At 40.5% G+C, this 19,174-nt stretch overlaps 1 protein-coding gene across 1 annotated transcript in view; it reads left to right on the top strand.

Moving 5' to 3' along the window:
• Positions 1-19,174, top strand: part of grin3ba (glutamate receptor, ionotropic, N-methyl-D-aspartate 3Ba) — a 68,797-nt gene that overhangs the window by 40,298 nt on the left and 9,325 nt on the right. The window contains exons 2-8 of the mRNA XM_077731795.1: positions 2,291-2,976; positions 7,079-7,575; positions 7,901-8,172; positions 9,213-9,449; positions 12,767-12,913; positions 13,323-13,468; positions 17,048-17,163. Of these exons, the coding sequence (XP_077587921.1) occupies positions 2,291-2,976; positions 7,079-7,575; positions 7,901-8,172; positions 9,213-9,449; positions 12,767-12,913; positions 13,323-13,468; positions 17,048-17,163 (2,101 nt within the window). The remainder of the gene's footprint in view (positions 1-2,290; positions 2,977-7,078; positions 7,576-7,900; positions 8,173-9,212; positions 9,450-12,766; positions 12,914-13,322; positions 13,469-17,047; positions 17,164-19,174) is intronic.

Genomic DNA, 19,174 nt, shown 5'->3' with positions numbered 1-19,174 from the left:
ATTGAATTTGTTGACCTTGGCAAAGGCTTTGCCGTTTATTGTTAAGCATTTTATCATTTCCAATGTTTATGGTAGGTCATCTTCAAGTGTTTTATGTCTTTGTCAAGAAATCTCATCTCACATCTACCTGCCCCATTCATTTTAACATCGTATACATATGGGTAAAAGGCATAACTTTTTACATGACAGCTTTGCGGTTCCGGCCTGTTTGTGATCATTTCTTTCAGCTCCATAAATCAAACTGCCAGCCATAAATGCTATATGAGATGCGGCACATATACATTTGTTTGATTATGACATCGTCTGATCTTGATTACTGGAAAAACTGGAAGCACTGGGGCTTAACTGAGTTCAAAAACATCCATCTTGCATCATCCCATCTTCTTTTACACAATGCCTACCTCTGCTTTAAATCAAGCGTGTCTCGGCACACTTCAGTCACTTTTTTTTCCCCTCTTAAGAGACTCGGCGGCGGGCTGCTTTTGTTTACTCCCGGGTGGGGCATTTCCATTTGAATGAATGTGTCCAATCTGCACTTTAGTGTGAATATTTCCGTTTTAAAGACTCTGAGGTGACATACGAGTATGCCTGTGTATATTCTCGTGTTTTTTTTTATGGGCCAAATCTTTGTAAAAGTCATTTAATCATGCCTCTTGCATGGATGCTTATAGATAAATGTGTTTGTTGTTGTGTATTCAGCGCATACTAATCCAGTCATGAGTTTTGGACTTTTTTTCTGATGAAAGATCAACCTTGCCTGGAGCACTGATAGGATGAAATATTGTCAGTATCCCCAAAGGAAGGCGTTGTCGGAAATGGGCGAAGACTTCCATCTGTGTGCTGCGTTCAAGGACAACAGTGTTATCCAGTTTGGAAGCGTATGAAACGAGCTACTGTTTACGCTGGGGTGTAGAACTGTGGACACGACTGTCACCCTGCCAAATCCAAAGCGATTTGGCGGATTAAGTTGTATACACACATGTGCTGATTGGGATGAATTTGAGCATTTTGCTATCAAAAAAGGAAAACCTCAATTGTTGGGTGTCTCTAAAAAAGTATTCTGTTGAGTGAGTTCTCTTAAAAAAATGATTTCCTTTGTCCTTTTTTGATGGAAAAACAGTTAAATCACCGACATTTAAAGTACAAAATGTCCAATTTCAGTCAAACACATTTCAACTACTATTACAATTGTGAAGGCCAGTTTATCCACTCAGAAGCCAGAAGTCATTTTCGAACAATGATCTATCTATATGTATGTCGCTGACTCCTCGCTTAAGTTGATTGTGCCAGACCTCATAACGATCAACTGCGGCAAGTGCCCATTTGTTTGCTTCATTTTCTCACCCGCGCTCACAAACGGAACAGTTAATGTGATTAGATGTCATTCAAATCACAATCTCTCTGCTTGCTTATCTATTATTCTGTCTCTCTTTTGGGCCTCTGTTCTTTCTCTTCAATCAAATGCTCTTCTCTTTGGAACCTGCTTATTTTCTTCCACTCAAGTTGCTCTTGGACATTTTCCAGTGCGGGCTTCTGCTTTGCAAATGATGATCATTGCTTGATACAACTTTGAAGGTTTAAGTGTATTTTGACCTGAAATGTATGTCAGATTTCATGAAATCAGAGGTTTCAGAGCAGCTGAAATTTTTGTCCATCTACAACTTTTATGTCATAAAATTGACCAATAAAACATCCATGAGCACTTTTCTTCACAATTGTACCTTTTACTGAGGCCTCTACCTGCAACGTTAGAGTAAAATGCTTATTTAAGATCATTTTATTTGGATTATTCCTTTTTATTTTGCCACCCATGTCATGCAACGCTAGTCTAATAATAACCGTTGTCATGATGTCAGCATTTTTAGAGCAGCCTGATTTGATGTAGGGGTGTTTTTCATAGAAATACATTTTAGGATATTCTCTGCCTGCTACACAGGCAATTTTCTTAAACATAATGAATATACATTTCATTAAAATGAGACATAACCCTTTTAAATCTAATTATAATGCAATCTTTAGGTATTTTGGGTAAATGGAGTTATAGTCATAGTGCCTTTCTAGCTTCATGACACTCAAAGCACTTTGACACTATATCATCATGACACACCATCAGAAGTATTGTTCCCACAACCTTTAGGTTGGGAAAGAGTCATTTTCCAATATTATGTTAGGTTATGCTTATTTGTATTCATTAGTTGTGTTTATCTTTTTCCTCATGCAACTGCATGGATATTTTATCCTATGAGGTACTTGATTTATTCATTAAACTGTCCGTTTTCTTCTCCAACAGAATGCATTCCACCTGCAAATGTCAGCCCGCGTGCCACCGTCCTCCCTGGGTGCTCTGCTGCTGGCTGTCCTGCAGGGGGGCAACGGGAACCGGGGCGATACAGAAGAAGGCTTCTGGGCCGCCACGGCCGTTCTATGCCCAGGCTGGGAGGAAGGCAGTGATGGGCTCCTCTCCCACCTCCAGACCCACAGTGGGACCTCTCGCCACCTGTGGGATGTGGTCAATCTGACCCGGGTGTCGAGCGGACGAGGCGAGGCTAGCGAAGAGAGAAGGGAGGACCAGAGAGAAGAAGAGGTCATGCGGATCCTCTCGGCGCGCTTGCTGAGAGCCACCTCGCCCGTCTCCAGCGTTCTCCTGCTGGGCTCGGATCCAGAGTGCCTCTCCTCGGTGCTGCGGGCCGCCCAGAGACTCGCCACATCGCTGCCGGCCTTGCAGTGGATCATGGGATACCCCCTGTCGCCGGACTCCCTGCATACTTTGGGGGGTCCGCTCGGCCTGCTGGCGTACGGGGAGGTCGGACGGAAGCCCATCAGTTTCTACATTCGGGACGCCTTGCAGCTGATTGGTCGAACCGTCACCGTGGCGGCCATGGCGCGGCCCGATTTGGCGCTCATCCAGAACGTGCTCAATTGTTATGACAAACCGACGCGACGAGTACCGCCTTCTTCGGGGGATTACCTGACAAGGTATGTGTAAACATACACGTATGCACTTACACAACAAAACAATTCAGAATATGTATTATATGACATTATTAAAACACACACAGAAGAAGAACAACAAAAAAATAAGTGAAACTTTCTGATTATTTTGAATTGTAGCAGCGCCTAGTTTGGCTATTTTATTGGAGTATCTGACTGTTATATACAAAAATTATGATTTGTCATTTTTCACATTATCTTTACTGGTCTTAAAATACAGGTATCAGATCTAACTCTTTAAAAAAAACAGGACACCACTAATGATGAATTTCACAATGTTTTAATATCCTTTCCAATGGATAAATGCTCTCAACTTATGGTTAAAAAAATGTAAGTAAGGAGTATAACTTGGGTGGTGGCCTCGCAACCTTTTGAGTGACATTTTTTTATGACAGGTCGATGTTGGCTCCATTTCCTAGGCCTGATTTTTCACAGCAGCATGTGCTCAATTTTTGTATGTAAGGGGGATGGCGGTTGCCATTGTCACTTCTTTTGCTGCTCCTTCTTCACTTTCTGAAGATTTAAGGGAGTCTCTGACAGCTTCCAAGGGCTTCTGTCAGCGTGGCTTTTTTTCCCCCCACACACATCCACGCACACACATTTTGAGCTGCACATTAAGCCATGAGCCATTAACATTTTCCACTTGAAGCCGAACAAAGCTGCAAACCCGTCATGTTTACACAGTGCTTGGTAATGTGAGTGATGCACACAAACATCAATGTGGCACGGTCTGGACTATCTCTGCACTAACAGTCACCATGGAGGTTATTTTCAAGAATGCACTGTGATGAAACCACGTATCTTATCCCCTTTTTTTTCGGGTGGAGGATTTGCCTTGAAAGTGACGTCGAACACTAGCTAGGCACCATCATCGACAACTTAATCGCTAATCAGAGAGTCCTCGTCGTCAGCAGTTAAAGCCAGAGCGGATCGTGCCAGAACGATTTAGAGTTGGAATCTATGGGCTAGAATGAGTCAAGAGGGTGTTAAGGGTTGCAAAGCAATATGGGATCATGACTGTTGTTAGATCTGGGAGAAGTTGCTGATGTCAAAAAATGATATCTCATAATTCAACTTTTTTCAGACCTTGGAGTTTGAATAACAATGGAAGGTTAAACAGTCAAGTACCTCTTAAATATTTGCTAATTCACCTTTTTTCTTGAAGCCATCCTTTTGCTGAATCAGCTGTATTCGATGTTTCTTTACTCAATCACTCCCATTAAAAGCAATAGACGCCAATCCATTAAAACTGGTGCAGAGTTTGGTATAAAATGTACATGATTTATATTTTCTCAAATGAAAGTATCTATTTCTTGGCATCCCATTTTGATCCTATGTAAATGACAGCAAGCATTTAGAAAGGTAAGTAAAAGTTTGATAAGAAGGCAATGGTAGAATAGGATGAATAAACTTATAGCCTTACAAAAAAGAGGAGAAAGTTTGGCTGCCTTTCTATTCCAGCTGCCTGCAATAATCATAAAGTACCCTGTTGCTTATTCCCGGGAGAGCGTTAAAGAGAAAATACACACACGAGGACAGAGGAAGCTGGAAGGAGAGGGAGGAAGAAAAAAACACAAATGAAGTAGCAATGAAGTAAAAACAGCCCTGGGAAAAATCTGAAATCACTGCCATCTTGCCGGACACTGGTTACATTGCCGCAAGAGAGATTAAAAGCCCCCAAAACAATCTTAGTCAGAGATCATCCCTGAGGGGAGTAAACTTTCCCTGCGGAGGAAGATGGAGCGATAAGAGGAGGGGAGGCGGGGGAGCCAGGGGGGTGAAGAATTCCGGAGACTCTTTTATAGAGTCATTACTTACCAAGACCGCTTTGTTGACATTCAGTCTTGAACGTGGCAACGGGCTCGCCAGGTGTTATTGACACCAAGCCATCCCTCTCTGATGCCTCCAGGGAAACTCATCAACATGCCCTGACACTTGCACTCATCTATCAGATGTGGCCTCTAGGTTTGGCACACAAACTTACTAGAGGGGGGTAAAAAGGATTGCACGTCCATCATGATGCTTAAATCTCAAAAAGTGGTAAGAAATGCAAGTTTAAGATTAAGTGTGATTAGTGTTCGGCTTGTAAAAAAGGGTGGTGGGCTTTATATTGTATCAACAGATACTAAAGCTCGCCGATTTTTGAGATTTTGTTGTCTGCCAATAACAGCTGCCACAACTAGTCGACAATTATTACATTTTCAGAATGGTTATCAAATGGTTGTTTGTCTCCTTGTGCCCTGCAATTCGATGGCCAACTATTCAGGGTATCCCCTGCCACTGGCCCAAAGTCAACTGGGATAGGCTCCAGCACTCCCCGCGACCCTTATGAGGATAAAGCGAGAAAATGAGATGAGATAAAAAACAAAATATGCAAGAAAAATTAAAGATTCCTGTAGTTTCTGCTCTTTCATTGAGCACAACAACAGATATTTTATTGAATTTTCATTTGATGCCCTCAGGCCTTGAGTTTGACAGCTGTGACTTAATTCAAAACGACATAAAAACTAAGTTTTAAAAAAATTCTCCAAAGACTACTAAATGATACGATAACAACAATGAATGGTGTCTTCTGGGGCAAATCAAAAGCCCTATTTAATAAAGTAGAGGAAAAGGGACTTTGAAGAAATGTGAGATTTAATTTTTTTTGTTGTTGTTGTTGTCGAAGACAAGACCCGCGGGTGGGCCGCCTTAATGAATCATCTGTCCTTTTGTTATATGATGATTCAGCCGTGCTATTACCATGAGTGATTTCAGCATCCCAGGCCGGGGAAGCACTTGCGCTTTTATTGTCAACGCAGCTGATGAGGAAACATAAGCAGTAGGCAATGGGGGTGGCATCAGGTGCATTTGGAAAAAGGCTTTTGCCAGAGTCATATTATATAAATTGATTATTAGACCGTTGATGTAAGAAATGATGCCAGAGAGCAAGAAAAGAACCGGCGGAATTTGTAAAGAGAAAGATTGGAAACCTAAGTTAATGACCCATGTGATCAATCCATTTTATTTATTTTACAAAGCATATCTCATGCTTAATGGGGAAGGGATTACATTCTCTTCAAAATGATTCCCATGTTGAAACCATGACGCGAGAGTCTAAAACAAGGAAAGATGAGGTAATCTCTCTTCCTAGATCATTGACAATCCACGAGTAGCTATCCAAGGTGCTGAACCTGGCTTTTTTTCTTACATTTAAACTTCCCGCGGGTTCGTTTTTAGTTACCCAACATGAATCAAGGTCCGATCAAACATCGGGATGTCGGGTTCACAGGGGAACCCTGCTTCAAGTCAAATGCTAAGACATGAGCTAACATTATGCTTCAAGATATCCGGATTTCTTGTCCTTAATGTTTTTCTCGGAAAAGAGACCCACGTGAAAGGCATCGTGTGAGTGATGCGCATAGCAATGGCTTGTTAGAGCCGAATTTTCCAATTCGGAGACGACCCCACACTGCTCCACATTAACTTTTAATTATGACTTTCCGGAAGATGCAATTCCCCTGACCGAGATGACTCGCTGAAGCTCCACTATCAGAGCGTGGCCTTCCGCAATATCCTTTTTAACCTTTTGATTGCCTCTTTCCCAGTTCCCATTCCTATCATTTGGTTAAAGTCGGGCTGTTTATTCTCCTGGCAGGACAGTGAACAAGTACTGTATTTCCTGTGTAGGATTTTGGATTCTTTGCAGATTGCAAAAATAAATATGCATGTTAAAAAAAGATGACAGAAAAGTATGGAAATTGTGGATATTGTGTTTGTGACTTTGCACCTCCTGCTCTCCTATTCCAAAACATTTTACCAATCCTTATTCCTTTTTTTTTCTGGAATCTCTTTCAGAATGCAAAAGAAAATCAAGCTGTTTAAATATTCCCCTCTATACTACAAAAAAATATAACCTATTAGATATACTATGTAAATATTTAAGTTGGATTTAGTAACTCAAATTCTTATTTCATCTATTATTCCCAGTGTTCCAAATACATTTTATCTAGCTAATATTTTGAATATAAAAGACTATAACAGATTTTTGGCTAATCTGAGCATTTCCATGACTAAATACAATATGACTTTTTATCTATCCATGCAGGTTTTTCCCCAATACCTCCTTCACCGGTGCCACAGGACTAATTCAGGTGGACGCCGGCCTTTCAAGAGTGCTTTCCTCACAACTCTTTCACATTTGGAGCCTCAAAAAGGGTGCTCTGGGCCAGCCCGCTTGGGTTACAGTGGGCCAGTGGTCCCGAGGCAGACTGGAGTTGGAGGGAAGCGTCCACGGCCTGGTAGGAGGCTTCAGCAGCAGCCAGGGTCAAGGTCTCGGTGCTGGGGTGAGGGGAGGTGGAAACCAAGGAGACTTTAACGCCGGGGGACGCTGGAGGCCTGGACTCTCAGTAGAAGGCCACCGTCTGCGGGTGGTGACACTAGTAGAGCACCCTTTTGTTTTTACTCGCGAGGTGGACGAAGATGGACTGTGTCCAGCAGGACAGCTCTGCTTGGACCCTAGGACCAACAGGACGGATGTAATACAAGGACTCTTCAACCAACTGCATAACCCTAACGCATCGGTGGCAGACTGGGAAGCCAACGGTAAATTGTTTTTCTGTTCAGTTCATTAGACTTTATTGATTATAAATTGATATGCTAGAAAGATAATGAACTAACCCTTGGCTTTATCCTATAAAGAAAAAACTGACCTAATGGGAGCATTCCCTCTTGCCTGTCAATAAAATAGAAGTTGTCAAAGATCATTTTTGCAAGCTGCAAGCATGGCAACAAATCAAAATCTCATTTTGGCTCCAGCTCTGAACCGGCACCGACTCGGTATGAGAAGGGTGTTACTCAAGAGTCAGCATTAATCTACCTGTCCAAGGTTCATCACAATTCCGTTCACATCACCGTTTTCCCTTTGCAGACCTTCCAGAAGACCTGCGCAAGTGTTGCTACGGCTACTGCATTGACCTACTGGAAAAGCTGGCTGAGGATATGGGCTTTACTTTTGACCTTTACATCGTCGGGGATGGAAAGTACGGGACAATGAGCGGCGGCGACCGCTGGACCGGCCTGGTGGGTGACCTGAGGACCGGCACGGCCGACATGGCGGTCACCTCCTTTTCCATCAACTCAGCCAGGAGCAGAGTCATTGACTTCACTTCACCCTTCTACTCCACCAGTCTTGGCATCCTGGTACAATGGCTCTTGGTCATAATTAGTTCAATTTGTGCTATTTCGGTCGTCCTAATGATGGCAGGGAATGTAGGGCATGTCCTGACAATGAGCTAACATATTCAGTCAGCTTTTTGTCTTGTTCTCACTCACCCAGTGGCTCGAAGTTAGTATCCGTACTTCTATATATGTACTAGTATTTCTGTGAATACGGTCCACTAACACACACACACCTTGATTACACCTTTTGGCCCCTCTCATCCTGCAACAAGAGTTTTATTCTAGCACGTGAATGATTGTTTTCACTCTATAACAGGCCTATTAATTATGGAAATTCCAAAAACCAGCAGGTATCTAAAATGCTGTTGCGACTCCAAGAGTCACACGGTAGGAAGACATCTGAGCACAGCCCTGAGACACACCGCCTTTGTTCGTTTGATTTGTTAACATCTCCCTGTGCGCCAGACACGCTTCGATGTATAATACGATCAGACAGTAGGGGCTCATTTTAGAATAAAAGCTCATCTGTCTGTAAGAAAAAAAAAGAAGGGGCTAGAGGGGGAAGCTATGCTTACCCTTCTGTGCAAGACAAAAGTTGCAAAAGGAAGTGTGTACAGTTTTTACAATCTAATTATGGCTTAGTGTGTTCACCGAAAGGACACCTCAGACTGGTGGTAAAAATGCAGAAAGATATCAAGATGACTCCCTTAAGGATTTTGAAAGGAAATGGTACACCGTTAACTGGATTTTTTTTTATTCCAGCAGACTGATAACCTCTAGGACTCTCAAAGGCTCAGCTAGAAAGGACTTATTCAAAAGAATGAGGGAAAACATAATGATAAAAAGTTATGGGGATTCTTCACAATATGTTGACACCAAGACATAACAGGCGCGCTTAAAGTTTTATAACCTAAACTAAAATACAACAAACCACTGCAAACTCTGGAATAATTAACCCGAATGAGCGCCAAGTGGTATCCTAAGCAGATGGGTAACACTAAATTGCTTAGTTTTTTTTGGTCTGACCCATTTCTATTTTGACAAATATGGCACTCTCCCAGGTTCGCAGCCGAGACACTGCTGCCCCCATCGGCGCATTCATGTGGCCCCTGCACTGGTCCATGTGGGTGGGAATCTTCGTCACGCTTCACCTCACCGCACTCTTCCTCACCTTGTACGAGTGGAATAGCCCCTTTGGGATGACTCCCCATGGCCGAAACAGAGTGCGAGTGTTCTCCTATTCCTCTGCCCTCAACCTCTGCTACGCCATCTTGTTTGGACGCACCGTCGCCACCAAGGTAACATTGCAATTATTTCCTTGTCTGATGGGCATTTTGTTTAGAACAGGTGGGATAAAGTGTGGGGGGAAAGGTAATAGGATAAAATCAGTTAAGGTAATTCAGAAGAAGATTTAGGAGGGTTTTCCAGTGCAGTGAAAAAAAACACAAAATATAACTGGGAAGCAGAGAAGATTGATTGAGGGCAAGGTTAGAAGGTAGGCAGTGATGAAATAGGGAGCCATGGGGAGGATAATACAAGGGTAAGTGTCTCAACTGAGATTAGAAGAGTTATGACCGACATGATTGGGATGGATAAAGTTGAAGGGGGTAACATAGTGGAGGTCGGTCCTCTGTGAGTTGCAAAAAGTTTGACACCGGTCAATGGAATAAGCTTCAGAAGGGAGTGTCTTTAAGATATCAAACAAAACTGACCTAATCTCACAGTTTTGAGAAACATTCTCAACCGACCTAATAGTGGAGTGCCTTAAAACCTTTGACCAAGGTTTTAGTGGTCATGGTCTTGTGACCGGAGCGATTTTCTCTTACCGTCATGTCTTCAGAAATCGTATCCTTTTTATTTTTCCTGACAGATTTGAGACTGAAGTGATTTAAACAATGCAGTTCCTTAAACGATGTGCTTATGTGCAAGGTGGAAAAAGTAAAAATTTTATATACTTCATTCCGTCAAAGGTCGATTGGCCTAGGGCTGACTATCAAATGTGACTGCCTTTTATGAAGTGGCCAAGTCTTGTGTCAGAAATTCCTCAGGGAATCTGAAAAAAGAAGAAGATCTTCAGGCACACTTGGACTTGGTGCTGTGTTGATTTACCGATTGTAATACATTCACAGCCACACCAGTTGTTGAAAACAAAATTTTGCCTGAGGTATTCATGGTGTGTCCAATTTGTAGCTGATGCCCTGCTACCACCCTTTGAGCTAGAAAGGTTGTTTTGAGAAAGGTCACTTCCATGGTTAAATGTTTTGGGAGTTTGCAACTGGTGGAAAACTCACCAAAGAGATTGAGTCTGTCAGTCTCAAGATCCACTCAAAACTTCTTCCCCTGTATAGAAGTGGAGGCAAATAAAATGCATTATTTAAGTTCATAGCGTAATATAGTTTCCTGCCATTTTAAATTCTATCCAACAAGTAAAGTTGGGCAAAGAAAAGTCCTGTATTTTCTATTATAATAACATTTCTGTAGTCTTCAATTGGAAGATCAAGAGCTACAAAAATATTTCACTTTATAATTATAAAACAGATTAGAAATACAAAGGGAATTATTGCCACCTCCTTTTCTTTTTAAATAAAAAATATAAATAAATAAGAGATGGAAATGAATAGTTATGAAAAAATAAATTAAGAACATTTATATAATAATTTTTAAAACATTCTGAAAATAGAATACATTTACACTCTCCCATTTTTGCTATTTAAAAAGTTATTGGAAAATTAGATTATTAGTCAGTGCTGGATTTATATGGATTGGCTAACAAAATGTCACTGTGAAGGAAACCCTAAACACAATGTGGCCCACGGCAAAAGAAGACATTGACACTCTAGCCTACGGTGCTCTGGAGGGAAATCTCAGTTGTTCTGTATTGTAACACCTCTCACCTACTTTCAATTTTGTCAATATTAATCATGTCAACCTAGCAGTCTCTTCTTAAAACCCTTCAATATCCTCCCGAGACCTCTTTCCCAAAGGAGCCGAGGAGGGTAAGACCTGGAAAATAGCCGGATAACCAGATAATTTGTTTTCAAATCTTGACAGTCTCTTCCTGCCAGCTTTATTGTTGAACCTCCAGTAGCACAAGGTCATTTTGATCCTCTCTCCACTTTACATCTGATTTGAAAGCATACGCCAGCCAATATACACACATGTTCACAAATCCAAATATGCAACATCAATGTCATTCCCTTGTACATCTCGCCATGAGTTGGCAGGCCATCAACAAATAAAGACACCATCCACCCCCCACTTTCCCCACTCACGGCCCCAAGAGAGAGCCTTGCCAATGAATCGGGGATAAGTGAGAACAGAGGGCAAGTTATTAAGAAGACCTTCGCCTAATTGAAAGGTTGCAACTTTGATCTTTGTGGTTAAACAGATTTGCCTCCTTAGTAATCTTGCCAACCGTGAAAATGACCTTGCGGGAGCATCTTTCACGCTACGTCAAAGCAAAATAATCACTCTCTAAGCTGACAACATCATTGAAAAAGGAGCCGGGCATGTTTTTACCTCCAATTAATGACTGTTGTAATTTACTGTAGAGTACAAGTACTTGAAGGTTTCCATCCTCAGGTTTTGTTTGAGCAGCTTTTCGCAGACGGACCCATGGGAAACATTGAGAACACAATTTAAAGATATATTTTGGAGTATCTTGTCACAATGATTCAGATATAACTGCGCATTGAGAGTGATGATGACTATTTGCGGTGGTTGCTATGGATTTTTCATCACATCTTTAGCTATTTTATCACCTTTCGTGATGTTTTTAGTACACTTATTTTTTTTATTTGTTTGGTAATCGAGTCATTTGATATCAAAGGTTGGTGTCAAGTAAATCTTGCAAAAAGCTTCTCTCTCCATTTATTCATGAGAACTTTACACGTTAGATATAAACAGAAGTACAAAAATAAAATACACTGGATGGCTTTTGCTGAAAGGTAGCCTAAGAAACACAAAAAAACAAACATGTCTACTTTAAGATAAGGTGACTTTTGTTGTTACATGACCACAATAAGGCGACCTTTTGAGGATATTGTGCTGTTCAAAGTCATTTCATACCATTTCACCTTGTAATAAGTGGTTACGACCCAGGTTTACGGTGAGGTGTGCAGCCTTTACAACGAGAGAGCAAGTTGTCCCAGCTTCCCTTACGCGGGGGTGGGAGGGTTTTAATTGTTGGAATAAATTATTGGATTTCACGAGGTTGGAGTGGGGCGGAAAGGAGGTTCCATCCTCCAGGCAGACAATTTCATGGAGAGATGTTTTTCAGAGGTGCCTTCCAAACAGTTCCCCTTTGTTGGATTTTCTTTTATACTCTAGGCCATCTTTTTTCAATTAACTTAATTGGCTCATAATGTGGGATTTGTACAAAGGATAGAGAGGTTTAAGTATGGAACTGATTTTTTGTGTCAATACCTGGAAGGCTGCCGGATTTACATAAATGTTCTTTGACTCCAAAGTAGTGGCCAAGAAAAACATTCTCCTGACTTTCTTTCTGGACACTTCATACAATCTGAAAGTATATTTTTTGGTATCCAATGACTAACTTTGACTTGTTATTCTAACAAAAATCACAGGTTTTTTTTTTGCTGTCTGTCCATTTCAGACCCCGAAATGCTGGACAGGTCGCTTCCTGATGAACCTATGGGCCATTTTTTGCCTCCTGGTGCTCTCTAGCTACACGGCGAACCTGGCCGCCGTTATGGTCGGCGAAAAGACATTTGAGCAGGTGTCGGGAATCCATGACGACAAGGTATGGCTTAATGTTTTGGGGCAAGACACATTTTAAACTTGTTTGTACATTTATCAAATCAACCAAAAACTTCAACTAGTTCATAAGTGTATTGGACCAACTAATAACTTGAACGGGTTTGTCGGATTGTACACGTCTAGTACTCAAACATGTTAATTTTTTTTTAATCAACCAAATATTCAACCATAACAAGTAAAAATGAATTAGACTGACCAAAAACACAAACCAGCTTGTGACTGTATTAAATGGACCAATAAAAAAAAAAAAAAATTGCCTCATTGACAACTGACCTGTGATTCAATTGTAAGTATTAAGCCCGAATGCAACAAAAATAATGTGCTGTGTATAACAACTTTCTTTGCCCACTTCCACCTCCTTTTTTCTGACCAATGTTTTTTGTCTCATGCAGCTGCACCATCCCTCGCTTGGCTTCCGATTTGGCACGGTACGAGAGAGCAGTGCCGAGGATTATATGAAGAAGAGCTTCCCTGAGATGCATGACTACATGCGACGCTTCAACCAGCCCACCACTCCTGATGGTGTGCACATGCTAAAGTAAGATTTCATTATTCCATTTATAATGTGTTTGATTTAGGCTGGCCAATAAATGGACGCTTTTTTTTTATAAAGTCGCTTGCTTCTATTGACGTATATTTTAAACCTGTCAATTAGGCCAACAAAAAAGTATTTGAGCAGACCAATAAAGCAAGTGTATTGGATTGAACAATAACTTAAATCTATTAGTGTTAAATTGATTCAGATTTCAGGTGTTGTTTTCCTCTTTTGCTTGTTTTAAACAAACTTTACTCAAACCTTTTTTAAGATTCTTTTAATTAGATTTATAGGGGGACCTAGTAAAGGATTTAAGCTTAATGGCATTTTATTATTCAAGACTAACCACATTTTCAACCTCTTTTATAGACAGACCAATAAACTTTTACATGTTAAAATGGTACTAAAACAAACATAGTCTTGAGCTTGTTAAGTGCACCAGACCTGAAAATCCCTTTTTTATAAGTATATATTAACTCAAGATCAACACAAACTTGTTTACAAAGTATAATACAAAAAGAGGTGAATCATACTAACTAGTTAATCATACTAGTTAGTTTGACTAGCATGACCAATAACTCTCACCTGTCAATTCATTCCTAAATTGGGCTGTTGTGAAGATTTATGAGTATGAAGTTGTCAGATCATTTTTCTTATGCATAACTATTCAATATTCTTTCCCTTTTTTTAAAGCCTGTAAACAAACGAATCTTAAAGCAGACAATGTCAGACATCCTTAATGGAAATCTTTTCTTTCAAAAACGGAACGCATACAAACCTTGTACAAAGTTTGCCCTCTATTCAAAATGAAAACACACACACACACACAATAACAAGGTTGCGTAGAGATTAGCCCTCTGATTGCTTCAAATAGAAGAAGAAAAAGTGGCAAACACAAATAACCTTGATGTGGGAGAAGGACACGACGATCGGATTTGTCATGACAGGATGAGCTTAGTGTGTGTGTGACAAATAATAAACTTAGAAGCTTTTACTTTTACTCAAGCAAAAAAAAAAGGTTATCGCACAGTTCACTGAAATGGTTAAATTAAATTATTTGAGGTTTACTGCATTAATTGGGAGGCCCGTTCAGGAATGATAACAGACCTGGAGACAGAGTGGTAGGAAAGAAAAAACAAAAGCAATTAACTAAAGGTTAACTTGAGAAAGCTAACCCTACAAAGACTCTTAGCTGCAAAAAGTCTGGACTTTTTGGGATTAGAAAAACATTAATTTGTTTTACTTTACTCTTATCACACATCTTTTTCCCCAGTGTAGTAAAACCACCAATAATTCCTACTTGTACAAATTACCTTATTTCTTGGAAGATGATGAGTTAATTTTTGTATGTATTTATTTTTTGCTGAAAATGTCATCACAAAGGAAAGATTACAGGCAAAAGAAATTTCTGCCATTCCATAACTCAACAAACAATTATTTTGATTTGACTAATCATCTTAGATGCAATATAAATCAGGTTATCTTCATCTGAGCTCATTTCATCTGCAATTTTTTTTTTTATCACTTCAAATAGATGTCTACTACCGTCAATAGCAATAAATAAGTGCCAGCTTCAACCAACTCAATCAAAAGCGTCGCCCAGGCAAGAAAAATCAAAGAGTTAGCCGAGCCATCTCATGGCACGTGAGTGGAAAACTGAGATGAAAAAGATCAAAAAAGACAATAGTGTGACAGCCCAGCAGATCTTTCTGGGCAGCAAGTTCCGGGACCTTAACACTCCCATCAAACACGCTCGTGTACGCTCAGAAAAAAACAACACACAAAGGCTTCCTTCCTCCAGTCAAGCGTACACACCACCCAGGTGGCGTAGGGGGAATCTTCACTATGTTTATGTCCCTGAAGAAGCCCCCCACTAAACCACACCCTATGTTTCTTAGTGGCTGACAGCCCTCTAAACAATAAAAACCTCCTCCACTGCTCACACAGCAAAAAAATCCCCAAAACAACTCTGGAAAGTCACCCTTTGTCAGGCAGTAAACATTGCCAAACTTCAACGGTGATAGAAATGACTGGTTGCGCTTTTTGAATTGCCAATATATCCTTTTTTTTCTTTATTCTTCCTCCTGTCTTCTTTCTCTGTGTTTATCTAGAAGTAGGAGAATAATTTGTGATAGTTCTCACTTAAGTGTTCAAGTGATATTTCATCCCTCATCTGTAGATTTTTAGTACATTGTAAAAAAAAAAACTCAAATAAAAACTTCCCATTTAGACAAGCTATGATTTTAAAAAGAGAAAACTTTGATGTAACCTTCATGCACCAATAGATGGCTGCCATGCAAAGTGCTGTCATTGGGTTGAGACATTTTGACAGGAATCAGACCACCTATAGTGGCACTCTCTCCCACCAAGTGAGCAATACTTGAATTCTTGAGTGAACTAAACTTGAATCCAGCAGACCACAAGGAAAATGAGATGTCAACCAAATCATAGTTTTTAATGTTCTGCTTTTGGAAAAAGTTAAAAGAGGAATGTTGAGAGAAACATTTTTTTAGCTTTCAAACAGCCATTAGTTTATTCATTGGTGTGTCGCCTCACTATCTCCATAATAATCAGTGTAAGGGCATTGTTCCAATCTGTGGTTCAATTCAGTTCTTTTTTTTCAAGCTAATTCTCTTTTCTTACTTGCATATCTCTCTTGGGATGTATTCTTCAACAAAAGTACAGGCGAGGAACGGGGATTCATTGTAAACAAGAAGGACTAAAGTCCATTACCATTAATATTCTTCGACACTATATATTAGATTAAAAAAAGTAGTTATATGGAGAGGAATACATTAGAGGTGAGATGTTAGATATGCTTGAGCAGTTATGAATATAACGATGTGATTTTCTCTTTAAGTCATGTTTGTTTTTTTTCCGCTCACGTATTTTATGGTTCTGAAACGGATTTTGTAGACTTGCCGTAATCCCGCAGACACACAAAAAGTGATTACTAATGGGTTTATATGAAAAGTAAACGTGGCTTCCATGTTGTTATACTTTCCGAAAATTGTTTTTTCGTAACTGGCGTCTCCAATGCCTTTAGACGCTTGAAATCTATTTTGTTGCGCCGGCACTTATCTGAAGCTGGCCGTTGTTCGGCAACTAAGAGGAGCACTCTGTAATTAGAGGTCAATTAGGTTCATGCGGATCAATAGCGCCACGGAAGAAGAAGAAGAGTCTTTGGCAAGTGTGTCCAACGTCTTATCGGCCTGCCACAGTGGCTGTCGGCTTAGCTAAATGATATATGTGTTTACACTAGGATGCACTGAATGGCGCCAACCACTTTCTATTCACGCTTTAGTGCAGCTGTGTTTTGATATGCTCTGTCAAACTCATATCATGAGGCTTTGTCTGGGTTTGTGTGTGTCTTAGTGAAGAAAGAGACTCCTTCGACATGGACTGAAATGTATTAGGTTGCTTTTTTTGGTGGGTGGGGCTTTATTTCAATTCTTATTTCGAAATTTGGGAATATATCTGATAAAAAATTGAAATTTAAGAATATTTTGAGGGATAAATTCTAATTCACTAACGCATATGTGTGTATTTGTGTGTGTGCATGTGTGTGTGTTGGTGGTGAAGGACAGATCCTCCTACTCTGGATGCTTTCATCATGGACAAAGCCCTGTTGGACTTCGAAGTGTCCATCGATGCGGAGTGTAAGCTGCTCACTGTGGGCAAGCCGTTCGCCATTGAAGGTACACTCCAATACAAACATTTGCAACAAAAGCAACACTATTACATAGAAAAAGCATTAATATATGAATACATATATACCATTTTGCAATCTAGTACTGTTCATTTGCAGTAGATTTTTTTTAGTACAGGTGGATAGAATACAGTTGAAGTTATTCAAATACATTTGGCATTCATCTTGAACACGTTTTCTTTTAATAATTGAATACAGTATATTTAATTTAAAGTCATATTTGATAAGACTAGCTTAACCTCCAACAGTGTGTGGAAGATCACCACGAGAATATTTCAAATGCAAAGTCCAAAGACCTATTAGTCTATGCAGTCAGCGTATTAAATTATATGGGATAATTTACCGTCGACTGGCCAACACGTTCGCTATTATGTGGATCACAGTCACACTGCGCACACCAGCATGAGATAAGTATCAAGTAATATGCTAGTACAGTCGACGGCACTGCACATTTTTCATCAGCACGCATGACCACAGGCTGTCCTGGTCATGCAACACACACCTTAAGGTGTGCACATGCACACGTATGCGCGCCCATGGCGAAAGGACTCTATGTTATCTCCATGAGTGACAGCAGTGATTCGCCGCATGAACTTGCTCTCCGGGCTAAACGTACACAAGCATATGTATTATTCATCAACATAATCCCGAGCATTCACAAATGAGTAGCAAATGCACAAACACACGCACAAAATAGAAAATAACCTTTTTTTAGGGGTCAACCATCAACACCATATTCACTACTATAGGTTGAGTAACGAGACGTGAAATCGATTTATTTGGACATGGACAAATGTTTTTGTTTTGGATAGAGGAATGCGATTCTTTATGTTTTATCAACGTGCTGGAGATTATTTTTTTGCGCTTGACATTAATGTTTAATCTAGGGCAGATTTGTTTTGTTGAAACATTCAGTAAATAATGGAAGAGTTTCCAAGTAATCTTTGCAGAGATATAGTCAGTTTTCCGACAAAAAGGCTACTTACTGTAAGGGACTCGATGGCAATTTTTTCAGTGTCTTGCCGTAGTTTGTGCATGGGGACATGAAAAATTGGGATTTTTTTTTAATAATCCAATTAAACTAAGATTAATGGAAGAAAGAATATTAAAAAATCCATAACCAATCGTGAAAATCCAACAAAAACACGGAAAGTAGCATCCATTTATTTATATTTTTCTATTCCTCAATGTTGAAGTGTAAATAGATGAAGGTTATTTAAAATGAGAATCATCCTCATCTAGACTAGCCCATGCTACCCCACCAACTTGTTCAATCAAAGCGTGGACTCGGAAAGACCCCAAATCCCAGCAGCCTCGAGAGGCGTCCGGCTTTCCGAGCGAGCACCATTTGCCAGGCGACGGCTTGATTAAGCGCTTAAAAAGGCAGACGAGGACGAGATGGGAAGAAGCGCACAAGCCAAGGAGCCAAGATTATTCCGTAAACACCAGCTCAAGAACAATAAAGAGCAAACGGGAGGAAAGGCAACGGAGATACCGACCGGCCGGCTTTCATTTCAGTGATAAAAGAGGCGACCGACGGAGTCGCCTAATCAAGACAAACCTTCACCCCGAGCGGGAACAGGGGACGAGCCGGGGGTGAAGACACGGCCAGAATTAATGCAATGATTTGTGTTGCGGAAAGACGGTGGACAATAGCTTCTCCAGTCCCCCGCAGAAGAGACGCAAGGGGGAGACCGAGCCAGCAACAGGGCCATTAATTATATCACAACAAGCAGACCATCGTTGCCTTTTTTTGTTTGTTTTTGGGGGCCGGCTTTCCGACACATGCCGCTGTTGATCAGGCCACTCACGTCTTATCTGCTGACGACTTTTAATGGGAAAAGTTGACTAAAATGTAATCTACTCGCTTGGTAACGACTTGAGGAACTTGGATTTAAACTTTGGTACTCAAGGCCACGTTTTATCATGAAAGGCACACACGGGCCATTGCTAGATTAAGGTTCAGATTTTGACAATATTCATTGATTCCTTTTCCATAC

Source organism: Stigmatopora nigra, chromosome 13, assembly GCF_051989575.1.
Source record: "Stigmatopora nigra isolate UIUO_SnigA chromosome 13, RoL_Snig_1.1, whole genome shotgun sequence".
Lineage (NCBI taxonomy): Eukaryota > Metazoa > Chordata > Actinopteri > Syngnathiformes > Syngnathidae > Stigmatopora > Stigmatopora nigra.
This window is presented reverse-complemented; position numbering and strand designations above follow the sequence as displayed.